Genomic DNA, 16,293 nt, shown 5'->3' on the forward strand with positions numbered 1-16,293 from the left:
TTTGTGGGGAAGGGGCGAGGGGGTACGGAAGAGGGAGAGAGAATAATGTGGGGTGCAGCAGACGCAAACGAAAAAGACTTGCACACGTGATGGAGCTGCGTCACTTCTGGCGACGGGGCACTGCGACATCCTGGGCCGTTCCTGTATCCCTCCGCCGCTCCTCCACGGCAACGAGTGCTGTGGAAAGAAGAAATAGAGACACAAACACACAGGCGAAGCCTCACACCGCGACAGAAGTGAAGCAGCGTCCATAGGCGGCACAGCAGCCGTGGCGCCACCACCACGTGCCCCCTCTTGCCCCGTTGCAGAGCACGAGCAATGTGCAAGGATATAAAAAGGTGAAGCAGCACGCCCACGCACACAGGGAAAAGCCACAAAAGGAAGAGGAAAAAAAAAGAACGAAAACACCGCGCAGTCTCGTCAACAGAGGCCTACGAAGGGTACGATGTGCTCTTTCTCCTTGTGTTGATTCGAAGATTTACTTCGCCCTTTGAGCTTCTTGGTGGGCGTGTGCACGGATGCACCTCGTTCGCTTATACTGTGAAAACAGGGAGGGGGACGGATACGGCAAAGAGGGTGTAAAATATAATAAAAAAGGCAACGGCAAGCAGTGCAACAGTGCGCTGCTGCAGACGACGGAGTGAGCACGCACTCCTGCACCAACGTGCGCGCACCCAGTTGCTCACTTGCAGCAACAATCGCCAGGCGTGGTAGCCTCTTCACGTGCACACCGTAGGCACATACCCAAACCCCTCGGCATCCACGCCAGGCATGTGGAATTCAAAAAAAAAAGGTAAACCACAGTCCACCCAGTATCACTGCACCAACCACCTCCTCTATCCCCAGAGCTCCGCTGCGTCTACAGCTGGCCCGTACACGCCACGGCTCGACACCCCATGCTCCTTACACCAGCGTCCACGCACCCGTTGCAGTTTCATGTACCAGCCCCAGAATTCGTGTGTGCGCAGCTGCTCAACCAATCGCCGGTCGCGATGCATCTTCTTCGCGTAGTCGATACGCTTCTCTTGCGCGTGTTCGAACACGACGCGCGGCGTCATGGGCATCACTGGCAGGTGTCGAGATTCGCGCTGCGGCTTTGGATGGTTGGCGAGAATCTTGTGCACATCGCTAAAGCCCTGATACATGCCTGGTGCCGGCGAGGCGGGCACACGCCCTTGGTAGTCCATTCCGTGTTTAGCTAAGTACTTGTGGCGGAAATCAGAGACCCAAAATGATGGACGCGCGAAATCCTCGTTCAGCACGGTGCGCCAAAACATGCGGTTGTATGGATTCGTACGAGAGCTACTCCAACGACGCTCATAGTTGCGCGCGCGCGGCGGCACCGGATAGGCCTGAAGCGCCTTGCGGCAAAGCAGTGATGTACACTGCAACATCGTGTGTAATCTCTCCCTTCCTCTCTTGCGCAGAAGCACCGTCCCCGAGTCGCAAAGCACAACGTGCAAAAACAAAACAGAGGAAAACCACAGCAACACCGATTAAGGCAGTCGCCGTAGATGCAGATCGTGGGTGATAGACGCATGTTATATATATATATATATGTGTGTGTGTGTGCAGTTGTAGGCATACAGACGCACACACACACGCACGTGCGTGAGGGCCATCGTGCCAGGGATGCAATGGATAGCCAACCAGCCACGCAACCCCCATCACGCAGGAATGGCAGTGCCATATTACAAGCAAAAACGAAAAGGGATTCAGGAAAAATAATGTGACGGAGGGAAAGTGAAGCGAGCTTGTATGATACGACGCATAGAACCAGCAAAGAGGGAGAGGACGGTCTCGCCACACGCGTACGGAAAGTACGGCGCGATCGCGATAGAGGCAGGAAAACGAGCAGTGACAGCGATGGTGTGACTGTGTATGCGCATGTGGCTTTCACGGAGAGAGACGCGATCTCTGGAATAGGCACTCGGTGCGCCTACTGTCAGCGCACCAACAAAGGTCCTCTGGTGTATCTGATGCACCTCTCTCCACCACACAGCCCGATTGTTGTTGGTGCTACGACTGATACACTGTTTATGGCTTTGGCTCCGCGCGGCGTTGTTTCACAGCAGGAGCTCCTCGGCCAAAGCAATCAACGGCGGGAAAGCGCTATTATACATATGCGTGCATGTCAAGGCTGGAGCTCTCTGACAAGATGGGGAGACGAGGAAAGAGAATCAGAGGGCAGCGTGCGACAGGGAAATCGGCTCGCCTAGCAACAGGGGCGATGCCCCTCTCGGTCGCTTCATCCTACCTTCTCGCCGGCCCGCTCTCCTTTCCCTCTTCTCCATGGCAGCGTCGTGAAGACACAGAGGCACGACAAGAGCAACCGCAAATAATGAAAAAAGGCGAACACAAGCGAAACGTGTATCTGAAGCATCATCATCACATACATACACATGCGCAGTGAGGTAGAGTCAGACAGAACAGACTCAGATGCGCACACAAGCACTCGAGTCTGAGCGGCATGCATCTGAGCAGGCAAACGGACAAAGAAGGGGAAGTGGGGTGACAGATGCGAGAGGCAAAACAGAAAAAGAGAGCATACAAGAAACGCTTGCGTGGTGCGTGCGTGCAGTTCTGTGAGACACAGACACGCATACTCAGCGCCTGGAGTCATCCTCGGAGCTGCACCGCGCGCAGGAAATCAAAACGATGTCGGCACCGAGGGCGTTGCCTCCCGTAGCGCCTTTTTCGTCGCCGCTCTGCTCGTCTTGAGTCATGAGTTTCCTCAGCAGCGGCGAGTGCTGCCAATGACGCTGTTCGGAGCCGGCAGTGGCTCGGTGTACATGGTGGTGTACTGCCCAGGCACCATTTCCGCTGGCGTGTAGGTCTCACCTGTGCGCACCTCCCTTCGTGGGTGGTGGTACTCGTGATTAATGGTGTAGATGCCGTCCTCAATGTCGAAAACGGCCTTGGCGCCGTACTTGTGACACACATCCGCCTCGGCCGAGCGATCCTGGTACCCGGCTGAGTAGGTAGTTGCCCACTTCCCATCGTGGCGCGTCTGAAAGCGAGCGTCGCGCTGCGTGACCGCCATCTCTTGGGCTGGAGAGAGGGCGTAGTGCGTGTTGCGCAGCGGCACCGTGGCGTCGCGGTTGTTCATGTGGCGCGCCTCTGCAACATCGTAGGCTGCATGCTCGCGGTGGGTCGTGCTCATCCAGTCCTTGGCTGAGTAGGGCTCGTAGCCTTGCGGCAGGGCTTGCTTGTGGCTATCTTCTAGTGTGCTACGTAGCTGCGTACGGTCGACCGTGCGGCCACGCTGTAGGGTCTGAAACGTGCGCTCGCGGCGCCGAGGCCCCTCGCGCTCGACGTTGTTGTATCGGCTCTTGTAGACGTACACGCCATCCCCGTCCTCCTTCCAATCCTTCTGCCGGTACGCTGACGGGTCCATCTTGCCGAAGTCGCAGTAGTCGTCTGAGGTGAGACGGAAAGCGTCCGGTGCAGCGCCGCTTGCGTACGGCGTTGCCTCTAGATTGTCCAGCTCTCTCTTGAGAGCGTCCTCCTTGGCCTGTCCGGCGCGGAGCACGTCCAGCACACCATCGTCGAAGGTGCGAGGGATGGCCTGATTGGTAGTTTGCAGTGTGAGGAACCGTGGCTTTCGCGAGCCGGTGTTGCCCTGTCCTTGTGTGCCGCCAAGGCCATCGCCGCCGGCGCCACCCTCTCCCAGCTTCTGCAGCTGAGATGCGTTGAAACCTCCTGTGTTGCTGTTACCGTCGTCTAGGATTAAGTGAAGTCCGACGTTCGTGTAGTCTAGCGTGCGAGGGTAGCTTGTCTGGTCCTTCGGGAGCGGCACCAGCTTGCGGTTGATCTCTGCCTGAAAGGGATATGGCTGCTTGGATGCGACGTCGTCTGGTGCACGAGGTGGTACCTCGCCCGTGGCACCCCAGTACGCACTGGCTGCAAAGCCCTCCATGCCACGTGACCTCAAAAACTCCTTGAGAGCATCCTCGTCGGCCGGGACGCTGTCGATGCTGCGGTGTGAGTAGGCAAGGGCCCCATTGGTATTTCGACCGAGTCGGGAATGCTGCATGGCGAAGTAAAGGTGGTGATGGTGGCTTTGATTCTTCGGCACGCGTGGATATGTGCTAACAGGGTACTTCTGCTTTCACTTTTTTTTTGCTTTGCAGTGTTCATTCATTCGTGCACATGTACGTGTGTGAGTGTACGTGTGTATGTGCTCACACGTGACCATGCGTTGTGTGCATAAGGAGGAAGTGTGGAAGGTGGACAGACAAGGCGCGCAATGAGCGGGGATCAGTGTGGAGGATTACGGGGAGGGATCAGGGAAGGGGAAGAGAGCATCGTGCAAAGTGCAATACATGAGTTTGAAAGAACGAGGTGGCTTCTCTGTTGGAAGGTGCCCCATGTGTACGAGCCTCCGCCATGCGCACACCCCAACGGACTCAGGGCACGCGGCGCGGTCATCCGGTCTCGGCAAGACAGATGCTCTCTTCAACCTTAAGGCTCTTCTCTGCTCAGTGTAGGATCATATATATCAAAAGCGTATCCGTTACATCGCCTTGGTACTCTGAAGAAGTGCGCAGTGTCTTCTTCCATAAAGTGGGGCAGAAACTATCCGCACCTGCAGATACTAATGCACGTGCGAACGCATGCATACGCTAAGCGCATTGCCAGAAGACATTTTTTTTGGGTTCCAACGGATCCGTTCTGCCTTTCAGCATGACGCCAACGCCACTCTACCCGGCCTGCCACAGGCCTATACGCCTAGTGCAAAGGAGCACGAGAGCCGCGTTTTCACCGCGATGCGCCGACTCAGCCATCGGAGCACAACCCCTGCCTCAAACCCTACCCACACCCGCGGAGTAGGTCGCCTCACAGACGTTCCCATTGTGCCGGTCACCACCTGGTGCATCCCTCAAGGCGGCCCAGGCTCCCCACCAGTAGGCAGCGCAGGCCGGGGGCCGGATGCGTTCGAGTCACGCTGACACCTTGCCTATCGCATGGATGGCACAGGCGTGTCCACGGTCGCAGGTCGCAGGTCGCTCCGACGCAACGCCAGCCAGGACCTGGCCACCCACATGAGCAGCCATGCATAGCCCTGACTTCGCTACGTCATAGGCACCCGACCCTGCGACGACCAGAAGCGGGGTTCGGCATTGGCAGGGATAAGAGGGGGAAGAGGGGGCGTCTGGCACCCCACACCCACGCACACACACACACCGAGCGGGCACTGGGCCCTGCGATGCCACGCGCTGAGGTGCCCCCCTCCCCCGCGCCATCCAGGACAGGGGGAGTAGAGATGGACAAAAGAAGCAAAGCGCGCAAACCCAATGCAGCACTGACGACACAAGCGGCGACGGCGGCTTCGGAGGCGCCTCAGATGGATAGTGACGCCGCTTCCTCAGCGAAAAAAAAACCCTCTATGGGGCCAGTACCACACCGTGCGCCCGCGCACACCACCCCGCCTCTTGGCTGTTTCTTTGAACCTACAACGTTTTCCTTGTGCTTCCTTCGTCGACTTCTCATCTGCACACAAAGAGAATGTCGAAAGACATGAGGGGAGAGAGTGGAAGCAGGGCTCATAGGAGGCAGGAAGGAGATCACGGCGAGAGTTGGTTGTGCCAACGAGGAACACCTCTACACTTTCTCATCAATTACAAGCGAAAGTCACTCCTTACCGTTGCACTCCGCCTCTTTTGTTGTGCAAGTCGTCTCCTCCCCTGGTTCTGCATCTTTCCTCTTATCTCTCTCCGTTTCCCTCTGTAGGTAGTGTGGCGCATGAGCCAGGGCGCTTTCGGCATAGCCTCCTGCGCCGAGGCCAGCGATCCGAAAACAATACAGAAAAGCGCCTTTGACGCTCTCGCGCCATCCAGCGCGCGTGTTAAGGTGTCGGCAGGTCACGGAAAACGCATCTCCTTCACAGTGTCAGCCCCAAGCTCGCGCCTAGCCTAGACTGCGCTTCGCGGATTTCGTGAAGCATCTGCAACATTTCATCGAGAGCCTCCAGCTGGCGCTGGGTCTCACGCCGAAGCTCCTGCTCATGCAGCAGCTCCTTCTCAAGCACTCGATTGCTCTCTTTCTTCGCCAGGAACGCGTCTTCCTCACGGTGCACCGAGTAGGAGATCATTTTCATGATTCGGCCCGCCGGGTACGTGATGGCGCTGACACCACTGTCCCCGTTTGCGGCTCCTGCGACTCCGTGTGCATTGGCGGGCACGAGCGAGGCCGGCACTTTACCGTAGTAATTTTGTGTGTAGAAGGGCGGACTGGTGGACCGCAGCGGAGGCGACGAGTCGATGTGGCTGCCCACCTCGCTGTGTCGGTCGTGCGGCACACCAGTTCCTAGAGGATAAGGGGGAGCAGGCACGAGGCCAGGTGCTGGCCCGTGCTCGCCTGTCGTGTCGACGCCGCCGCCTGCAGAGTAGCGTGGGGGCGCCGTCTTACCCTCGTGCCGCGGCACGTTGGTTGCGCTAGGGTTAAGCGAGATCGCTGGCGGCGGGCGAAACACGCCGGTAGATGTTTGCTGACCCCACGGCGCGGTGGGGCCCAGATTGGGTGAAACATACATTGACGAAGTTCGAGACATGGTCGATTCGATGATATAAAACACAGAAACAGAAGAAAAGAGGGGAAAGGGGTGACGAAGAGCGGAGGTACAAAAAAAAACGCACACTACGGCAATCAGAGAAAAACAACGAAACAAGCGGGCAAAGCAGTCACACCAAGTGCGAGAAGCTGCGGACGAGAAGCACAGCTAAATGTGGGAAACGAGTGAAAGTCCCTCAGTGTGTGGGGGGGGGGACAACTCAAAAAGAAAAAGGGAAAAGGGATGTAGAAAACTAGTCTTGGTAGCGGCCGAAAAAAAAAGAGCGAAGAAAAAAGGAAAAAGGGAAAAAAGCCACGCGATACTGGCGCTCCGCAAGGAGAACCTATGAGCAGCGGAGTCGAACAGCAACGCTGCTGAGAGGACACTCGTGTGGGCAGTAGTGCTCAGATAAACGAGTATCGGGAGCAGGAGGGGAATTCAGGGAGTGCAGGGTGCTCAAATGGGGATGTTTTGAGAGAATTGAACAGGGGAACAGAGGTGGCAGCGAGAAAGAGCAAGAAGAAACATGCGAGAAGGCGAACGGCAACACAAGAGCGGGAGAACAAAAACGAAAAAAAAAGGGTGCCTAATGTGCTAAACTCCTAAGAGAGAAATGATAAAACTGAATGAGGAGAATGTTGAGACACAGACGCATACACTCCCAGAGGCGAAATCCAGGATCGATCTATAGTTGAGGTAAAAGGTGAACGTACGCGCCTTCGTATAGCCAGACAGAGAGTATGCAGCAAATACTAAAAGGGGGAGGACGTAGATTGGGGCAACGTAGATATAGAGGGCAGCTGGGAATCTCAGTTGTACTAGAAACAGACGATAAAAGCAGGGTCGTCAGCACCGTAAAGGGTGTAAAAAAAAAGAAGAGCTGACTGTGCAACCGCCAGCACAAGCTGCGTACTTCAAGTGGGCCGGGCAGCAGCAGGAGGATGAAAACGCAGAATAGTTGCGCGCAAGAAACATGGAAAAGCGAAGCCGTGCATTTTTGACGGTTGGGATTCAGGACAGGAAGGTGTCGCAGTTAAGGAGAAAGAGAGTACGGTTCAAGAAGAAAGAGTCGATGGGAACAGGAGCGAGTGCAATGAGGGAATGATGTGAGAAGTGCATATCTTCTCGCTGCCTTTGCATTCTCTTATTACTCCGCGTATGGACTTTATGCAGCCTCATCACCGCAGCTGTACATGGATGAGGAGAAGCGCAGTTCTGCAACAGACATCAAGAAAAGGCTATGGGTGTTGTGACCACAAATGTCTCCCTGAAACGGCTTGGTGTCTCGAAAGGAGCGGGGTTTTAACAGTGTAAGACTGTGGCGACCACCTCAACAACCTTGCAAGAGGGAGAGGTCAAGCAGCTGCGCTCGCCGACAGCTGTGCACCCCCGCACTCAAGCACCTGTTAGCGAGCACTTGCCTTGCTTCATACGTTTCATCGGCCACGACTCTCTCCCTGTTTTCTTTTTTTTTCTTTTATTCCTGCGTGTGCGAAATGTACAGCGCATGTGCAACACAAACATGAAACAGAGCAGCGTCACCTCTCTCATGCAGTCTTTCCTCTCATCTGCAAATAATCGACAAACCTACACAACGGTGGTCTCACTTTCATCGCTGTGACCGTGGAGACTATTGAATTCGCGGTTGTGAGTGGCGTCATTCTCAGTGGCTGAAGACGTTTGCTGTGCGCCTTTGTCACCGCCGCGCGCGTCGTCAGACGCCTTCGTGGCAGAGTCCTCTTGCTCGCCGTCTCCGACATACTTCAGGCGTGACATGAGTTCTTGAAGGCGCGAGGCAGCTACTTTGGCACCTGAGTCGCCCGCCGTGGCGGCGCGCAGGACTGCGTCGCCAAACTCTTTCTTCCGCTGGCAAATTTCGTAGCAGTATTGCTCAATAGTGTCCGCAATAATGAATCTCGTTACGTACACCGGCTTCTTCTGCCCGATGCGATAGCAACGGTGCACAGCCTGCTCTTCGATGGCGGGGTTCCACCAAGGATCTACCACCACCACGTGATTCGCCGCGGTGAGATTCAGGCCAACACCAGTTGCTGTCTTGCTTGCCAGCACGATCTTTATGTGTTCGCTAGTCTGAAACTGACGAATGACAGCATTTCGGTTGGACAGCGACATTGTCCCGTCGATGCGCAGAAACGCAATGTTGTAACGATCCAACGCGACGCTGATGACGTCCATGAAGGAGGTGAACTGGGAAAAAATGATCATTTTATCAGCGGGATGATTCTTCTGCATATCGTGAATAGAGCGCAGCACCATCCGGAGCTTCGTGCTCAGCTCGAACTCATTATTCTTGTATTGAGCAATTCGCTGGCTTGAGTTTGGTGTGGTCCTTTTGAACACAGAGCTGAAGGTAATAGTGTGCGCGCACGTCGGGCACTCGATTCGCGTGGCTATGTCGTCGCCGTCGACCGCGTCACGGAACCGCAGCAGCAAGCACTCGTGGCAAAACGCGTGGCCACACTTGGTGGCCACTGGCGAGCTTGCTTCACTCTTGCAAATGCCGCAAACAGAGATCTGAACGGCACGGCCCTGGCTGATCCAGCTGTGGCAGCAAGCCTGCCGAAGCCTCGTCATCATGGCAAAGATATGAAAGACGCCCTCTTTGTTTTCTGATGTCGCCAAGGCGCTTCTTGAGCGTGCCAAGATGCTGTTGTACATGTGTGACTCCCTCACGCTGAACGGCTGCTTAATGACGACCTCCGTCTTTGGTGGAAGCTTTACGAGGACCTCCTTCACACCATTTCGCATCATCACTGGGCCACGTCGCAGAAATGCCGGCTGTAGAGACTTTGCAATACTCCGCTGCAGCAACGGATCGGCGAGAAGCTCCTCGGCGTTGCCTCCTGGCAACACAGGCAAACGCGGAAGACCGATAAAATGGAGAAGGTTCTGCAAGTCATCGATGGAGTTGTGCAGCGGTGTCGCCGTCACAGCCCATCGGTGAAGCCCTTGCAGCTCCTGAACGGCGCGCCAGCGTTGCGTCCGTGCGTGGCGAATCATGTGGGCCTCGTCGAGAATGATTCGTTTCCACTGAATGTGAAAAAGCGGGCCAGCCTCTTTTCGACTGAAGGCAAACGTTCGCGGATCGTCACCGGGAATAAAAGCCGAAGCCGCAGAGTTCGTAAGTGTATCGTAGGTGGTGATGACAAAGTCGAACGTTTCAAGCTCCGTGCTGCTGATCAGCTTGCTCTCACCGTGATAGAGGTACATGGTGATTTTTCGGGAAGCCTTCACTTTAGATTCGATCTCAGACTTCCATTGGAGCATGAGGGCCGCCGGAACAACAACAAGGGTGCGCAATTCCTTTGAGTTGATGAGATGAAACTCCTTCCTTTCGACATCATCGAGGAAATCTAACGCGCGCTTCTGATAGGAAGGATGAAACTTGCCCGCAAACGTCAGCCACTTGTCAATCTCTGCACGAACTCCCATGTAGTTCCCCTGTTTCGTTTTCAGCAGATCTGCGGTGGTGGCGATGAGTGAGGAAAGGTCGTCCGCCGGCCGGTTGATTCGCGAGCAGTTAGCGACGACACTGATTCTCTGCAGCTGCCGAAGCACCGTCATCAAGCGACTCCCCTCAGCTAGCATTATCCGCTGCCGTATTTGCTTCGAGTACAATCCTTTGTTCACTTTGTCAGACACCAGACACAAGCCAATCATCTGCACTGTTTTTCCCATACCGAGATGATCCGCCATGATGCCACCGATGTGGTTCATTTCGCGCTGCATCATCCATCCCACACCTTCCTTCTGAAAAGGCAGTAGCTGCGTGCTCATATCAGGGACGTCTATACTCTGCAGCTCATCCTCGTAGGAGAACGAGGAGTAGAACCCGCGAACTGGGGCTGCATCGGAGGAAGACAAGGAGCCTTGGCTAAGCACAGCTAAATTGCAGCGTGAGAAGTTGAATCGGAAAAGTTTACAGAGCCTCATTGGAGTGCCAGAAAGATGATTCTCGGGTTCTAAAATGCAAGCGTTCTGTGAAGAGGCAGGCTCTAATCAAACAAGAAAAGTCCTTGGGTGGCTGATCCTGTAAATAAGCGCCTGCTCGGTGAAAAAAGCTTTCTTTTCCTATTCGCAAAGAGGGAAAATACTGCACTTGATAGCCGCTGCCCTTCGTGCTTGAGTAGACCAAAGGAGATAGACGGCCAAGCAAAAAAAAAGTGGTGGAATATGCAAAATAAAGGCAAAAGTGAGGGTGAGTGTTTGCTCTGGTTGTTAGGTTGCTTGCTGAAGCCGCTTTGCGAACATGATACATCACCGCCGAAGCAGCTTGGATGTGGCACATTATGTGGTTCCGCTTGCCGCGTGAAAACATCTTCAGGAGACGCCTTTCTCGGCGGAGTATGCTTCGCATTTTTATGCTCTATTTGCTCGTGTCATGCGTACTCAGCAGCAAGGGGTCGAGGAAAAAAAATGAAAAGATGAACAAGCATAAACGAGGTTCTTAACGTAACCTAAACGCACAGCAGAAAAATCACGTTAGCTTTTTTGGCCTTGCTTTCCTCCGTAAAGCTTTTCTTGGACTTGCCTCTTGGAAGCTGCCTCTTCCGCAGAAAGAATGTATTGTGTGCATCTCTCATCTCCGCTTTCATCGAGATAAATGGTTGTCATCTCTACGAAGTTCTCGTCGTCTTCATCCTCGGGATGCACTCTCACATCCGTGGAGACGCTACATCCACCCATATCGTCCAACTCAGGGCCCATCGCTGCCACCATTGAAAACGGGTAAATTTCAGTCATGCGTATTGTACTATAGTTCATCTCAGAAAAACGCGGCAGGATGGACGCAGAGGAGGCCCATGACTCTTTTCGTGCACGGCGATGCGAGATCCCGCTGAAAACCTCGTCACTGCTAAGAACAGAAGCCCGTTGCACGTACCTCGACAGTTGCCGCACTTCGACACTCTTCAGATCAAATTGATGGGTCAGGCTTTTCCCATCTGCCACGTGTGCTACGGTGTCGAGGAGCCTGCACATGGATCCCGCCTTGTTTGCAGAGTAGCGATAGTAGGTAAAGGCATTTAGGCATCCTACAAACACAGCAAACGAAATGTGTGCCGAGACATTCATTTTCACTTTCGAGTCGATCGCCCTATGGAAGAGCGTTTCCAGCTGACGGAAAAATGAATGAAAGACAAGACAACTGCATAGCTCTGGTTCTCCGGCCGCGTGAATGTTGAACCCTGGCGCTCCTCTCCCATACATTACACTGCTTGTTTTCGATTCGATATCCTTTCGAAAGCTTATAGAGCGCCCAACAGCCTGAGTGAAGTGTTCTTGGCACGTTTCCATCGAAAGGAGAGGACTTGTAAGTGATGCACACAGCATTGAGCAAGCGCTGCACCACAAGGAAAAGAGTGCTCCTTTCGAGTCAGCTTGCCTTTTTATGGCATGAATGCCTGTATCGGAGGCGCTACGTTTTCTCAGAAGCTGCTTCACGCTGCTCTCTTCCAAGGCCTCTTCGACTTTTGCGCACGCATCTAGCCAAAGGCGACTAGTTCTCGCCGGAAAGCCGAGAGCCGTGCTTGCCCACAAATCAAATGTTGTCGATGAGATAAAAACACCGGCCTTTTCAAAAAGAATACGATGCAGCAAGGCTGCCAGCATCGCCGGAATGAGTAAAGGTTTTTCCAGAATGCGAAATGGCTTCCGTTGCTGGATATGCCTTTCTTCTATCAAGTGCGTCTCCTCGCAAATGTGCCCGACTATCTTATCAATATCGCCGCTTGGCAGCAGACAGTCAAGCGATACAAGTGGCAGCAGTCCGTTTGTGTCATCCTGCCTCGCCTCCTCTAGCTGCTTGCTAGGCTTGATAAAATACTCGTTGACCAAAAACGCTGCGAAGTCAGCCTGCTTATGGTAGGCCAGAATTGCAGGCTCCTCGATGTTCAAGTGGGGGCTCTCTGGTGATAACGCCATCCTTTGACTAGCCACCTGAAAAAGGTGCGTTGCGATAGAACACAAACAAAACCTAATAGAGCACCGATGATAGGGTTAGAAAAGAGAAGGAAGAGATGATAGTTTAGAGAGTAAACAGCAATAAATGACGCCTGCAAGAGCAGGAGTAGTTGTGCGTGGGTGGGGGGAATGTGAAAAGTGGCGGCGCTTCTTTTTGGTGCGTGGCGAAAACGAGGGCTGGTGCTGCTGACGCAACACCAATGCACATTCCTGCGCTGATTTACACAAGGTTTCTTCATTTCTTGACAGCAATTCTGCTCACCGCTTTATTTGATGGCTGGGGGCGTACCAAAAGCATGCGGCTTCATGAGATGCAGCGGAAAGTTGTAGCTTTGATGCTTGACGCGTATCCTGTCTCACCCAAAGTTAAGTTTGACTGTGACTGACATCGCTCCGCCCGCTACGAGGATAAGTCGATGACCAGGGGGGGGTGAAGTCCGCCGCGGCCCCCACGGAGGGTGGCGGGGCTCGACCTTGGTGCTCAGAGCTTCATCGGAAGGTCCTGTCCACAATGAGTTTCCAGCGCGGATTGATTCGCCCCATGTGTGCATTCTGCAACTTTGCACCTTTTGTTCTGGATCAAAAAACCTGTACGGCGGAGGTGGTAAAGAGTGAAGCAATATGCACAGTGCGAAAAGGGCCAGGGACCCTGCGTCACAGAAGCACACAAAAAGGTGCTCCAGACCAGTTCACCGTTTTGCCCGACCCTCCCGATATGGCCTCGCAGCCGCAGCGGTGCACTCTTGACGCCTCTCTCCAAGGCGAAGGATGACCTTTATGCATCAAAGCTGCTTCCTCAACAAGAATGCGCCACCTGTCAGTTCTCCTCCTCGCTCTTCTTTCTGCTGTTTTTGATTAACTAGCAGCCTGTCCTTGGTGCACTTCCGTGGGCATTGTGGGGTTTTCTCCCCCGAGAAACTTTCTCAGAAGTTTGTCACAAGACCCTTTGCGTATATCAGAATACATATATACAAGGGTATATATATATATATATAGACGAGTGAGCCTTGCAAGTAGAACTGTAGTCATGAGCTTCAAGGAGAGCAGTTGTTCCACCTCGCAGGAGAAAACTGACATGTTTGTCACCTCATTAGATGTTTTTAGCAGGCGAGCATACTTTGACCCATATACAACTCACACTGACGTTGATGTGCTTCACGCTATTCCGAATTTGGCAAAGGCACAGATCGGCAAATCGCCTGTGTGTGTTGGGTTTCATAACGCGCGTAAATTAGATGGTGGCGCCGAGCAAAGCGTTACTGCCGATGAATCCGCTGTCTCGAAAGTAAAGCGTTTTTCTACACCCAGCGCTTTCACTGCTGCAAATTCGGTAGTTGATTTTCTAAAGGAAAATCTGGGAGGAGTCGTGCTTCCAGAAGATGGAGTAGGCAGGGACGTGTTGTTTGAGAGACGTCGGTCTTTCTTCGACTCCCTCTTTACCATAGAGGAAGATGTGCGAACTGCTCTTCCGTGTCGATTCTCTACCAACAAGGTTGATAGCATATTTCGCAGCGCCGCCGACGAGACCCTGAGCTCGACAGAGTCATATAGAAAGCGGCTAGCCGCGCTTGAACACCTTCGGACTACCCTGGACTGCTGAGGATGGATCCTTTACCTCTACCAACTGTAAAGAAGAGAAGCGAAGGGGGCAGAACGCTTTTTTTCTTGAGGTAGGCTGCACGGTGCCTTCGCCGTATTTTGCATGGCGCATCATACGACAGTTCTTTTCAAGGGGGGTTATACTCTAAAATATGTGTGTTTTGGTGGGAGTATGCCGCTTTTTCCTCACGTCCGAGCGAAAAAAGGGGGAGGTTCACGCTGCAAGAATCTGATAGGCATGCATTTATGATACGCATTGGTGTATGTGATTTATGTTTTTCCTCCCGTTACTTTTCCTACTCTTCGCCCCGCATGCCTATTCCTTTGTTATCTTACGTTCGCTAGAGGCTGCAAGCAAAGAATGCGTAGGTTCTCGGGACCGTGCTGCCTTGTGTCTACAAGAGCTCTGCATATACCATGGAAGTCGAAGTTACCCTTAGCTAGCGATCCGAGGTGGCATGGACTGGGTCAGGCTGTCGTCCATCTCGCGCGGTCATGTGATACTGGAAAAGCTGCCTTTGAGGAGTGTTGTGCCGCTCGAGAGCAGTTAGAGTCCATTGTGCAATCTATGGGATATGATATGTCCATCTACATTTTTGGCGGCCTCGTCACAACCGGCCTGCTCGAAGTCGGAGGCGACGTCGATTTTGTTGGGATTCTTGACGTTGAGCCTGGTTTTGCGGAAGCGGGCGAGATTCTTAGACGGTCTTCGAGTGAGTTGCGCCGCCTTGGGCTGCGCTCCCGCGCGTATCCAAAAGCTCGTGTGCCAGTTTTAAAGGCTGACCGAGTAAGTCGTAGCCTTCCAGGCTCGCCATTTCACAGCTTGTCTTGCGATGGAATTTTTCAGTTCAGCAGACAAGTGAACGCCGCGGAGGCAGAGAGTTTCAGAAATCGCGTCGAATCAAATTACAACGCGACGTCTGTCGAATGGAATAGCTCTTATCAGTTTGCGACGGTGCAGTTTGCAACTACCTCCTCTCTCATCTACGGGCTTGCCAACCTGAAGGCGCACAATGAGGTGGAAATTCCACTTCGACTTCCTGTCGACGTGCGTTACGGTCCCGAGGTGTACAGATTCCCGTTTGACTTCTGTCTCTCTTCGACTGGGCTGCGGAGCTCGCATGTGCTTGGGGAGGCATTGGCCCAGTACCCATTCTCGCGGCATTTGCTTCTCGTCCTCAAAAAGTGGGGGCGGGCTTGTGGCATTATCAACTCTATCGACGGACTTTTAGCCAGCTACGCGCTGACGGTGATGGTGGTGCACTTCCTGTCGCTCGTAAAGGCGATACCAAAAGTCGCAGCTGCGAAGCTCAATGAAGGCCCTAAGGCTTTGAGTCCCAATCCTCAGTATCGTCCTCTTGAAGATGCGCGCCCAGATACCATGGCGGAGGTCGGCTACTTGCTCGCTACATTCCTCGAATACTTTGGATGCGCTTTTGACTACCAAAAAAGCGTTGTGTGTACGACAAATATGACCTTGACCAAAGCAACGATGGGGTGGGACAGAGATAACGGGGCAATCGGGAAGCCGCCCTTTTTTCACTTTGCTATCAAAGACCCATACGGCTTGGATAACATTGCTCGCAATCTGGACCTGGAGTCCACAGCATATGTTCAGAAAGCTCACGAGTTGGCAGTGAAAATGGTGGTGGAGGAATTCAACGATCCCATGTTCCTTGTTTCAGCCCTCACCAAGGATCCCCGAAAACCCCCTCGCGTAGTGCGTTCTCTGAGTGACCGCGGTATTCACTCTGAATGTATCCCCTCAGATCAGTTGGAGGCGCGACATGTGTTGAACAAACTCCAATTTCAACAGCGCAAGCGATCGATGGAGGACTTTGGTGAGAGGGCGGTGAAGAACAAAAAGAATCAGAGCACTGCATCTGATGTCACGAAAAATGTTTTGGGGTGGATTAGGAACGATGGTGTTTTGTAGCTGCATTTTGTACCAAACGCGCGTCAGTGTGAACTTAAGCTTTTCAACGAGCGCAGCGCAGCTCAGTTTCCGTTTCTTTTGGCTCTTTCCCTCCTTTCCGCCCGCGGTAAGCTAGGTGAAGTAAACAAAGCAGATGAACATTTTCACTCCGCCGCTGAAAAAAAAAGCGCATCTCAGAAGCATGCTCCGCTGCTCAGTGCAACCAAAATACATGCCACGCCGA

The 16,293-nt window shown here is 53.5% G+C and overlaps 7 protein-coding genes across 7 annotated transcripts; 2 read left to right on the top strand and 5 right to left on the bottom strand.

The window, feature by feature from the left end:
- Positions 1–836: 836 nt before the first annotated feature.
- On the bottom strand, positions 837–1,394 carry LINJ_28_0780 (conserved hypothetical protein; the record flags this gene model as incomplete). Its single annotated transcript, XM_001470073.1, has 1 exon — positions 837–1,394. One exon carries the CDS (start codon positions 1,392–1,394, stop codon positions 837–839), a length of 558 nt encoding a protein of 185 aa, XP_001470110.1.
- Positions 1,395–2,734: 1,340 nt separating this feature from the next.
- On the bottom strand, positions 2,735–3,919 carry LINJ_28_0790 (conserved hypothetical protein; the record flags this gene model as incomplete). The annotated part of the gene is made up of 1 exon (XM_001470074.1): positions 2,735–3,919. One exon carries the CDS (start codon positions 3,917–3,919, stop codon positions 2,735–2,737), a length of 1,185 nt encoding a protein of 394 aa, XP_001470111.1.
- A 1,965-nt stretch (positions 3,920–5,884) lies between these two features.
- On the bottom strand, positions 5,885–6,553 carry LINJ_28_0800 (conserved hypothetical protein; the record flags this gene model as incomplete). The annotated part of the gene is made up of 1 exon (XM_001470075.1): positions 5,885–6,553. One exon carries the CDS (start codon positions 6,551–6,553, stop codon positions 5,885–5,887), a length of 669 nt encoding a protein of 222 aa, XP_001470112.1.
- Positions 6,554–8,140: 1,587 nt separating this feature from the next.
- Positions 8,141–10,351, bottom strand: LINJ_28_0810 (putative DNA repair protein; the record flags this gene model as incomplete). Its single annotated transcript, XM_001470076.1, has 1 exon — positions 8,141–10,351. One exon carries the CDS (start codon positions 10,349–10,351, stop codon positions 8,141–8,143), a length of 2,211 nt encoding a protein of 736 aa, XP_001470113.1.
- A 705-nt stretch (positions 10,352–11,056) lies between these two features.
- Positions 11,057–12,496, bottom strand: LINJ_28_0820 (conserved hypothetical protein; the record flags this gene model as incomplete). The annotated part of the gene is made up of 1 exon (XM_001470077.1): positions 11,057–12,496. The coding sequence occupies one exon, from the start codon at positions 12,494–12,496 to the stop codon at positions 11,057–11,059; it is 1,440 nt and encodes a 479-aa protein (XP_001470114.1).
- A 1,066-nt stretch (positions 12,497–13,562) lies between these two features.
- LINJ_28_0830 (conserved hypothetical protein) lies at positions 13,563–14,135 on the top strand (the record flags this gene model as incomplete). The annotated part of the gene is made up of 1 exon (XM_003392621.1): positions 13,563–14,135. The coding sequence occupies one exon, from the start codon at positions 13,563–13,565 to the stop codon at positions 14,133–14,135; it is 573 nt and encodes a 190-aa protein (XP_003392669.1).
- A 567-nt stretch (positions 14,136–14,702) lies between these two features.
- Positions 14,703–16,070, top strand: LINJ_28_0840 (KPAP1; the record flags this gene model as incomplete). The annotated part of the gene is made up of 1 exon (XM_001470078.1): positions 14,703–16,070. One exon carries the CDS (start codon positions 14,703–14,705, stop codon positions 16,068–16,070), a length of 1,368 nt encoding a protein of 455 aa, XP_001470115.1.
- Positions 16,071–16,293: the final 223 nt, after the last annotated feature.

Source organism: Leishmania infantum, chromosome 28, assembly GCF_000002875.2.
Source record: "Leishmania infantum JPCM5 genome chromosome 28".
Classification (NCBI taxonomy): Eukaryota; Euglenozoa; class Kinetoplastea; order Trypanosomatida; family Trypanosomatidae; genus Leishmania; species Leishmania infantum.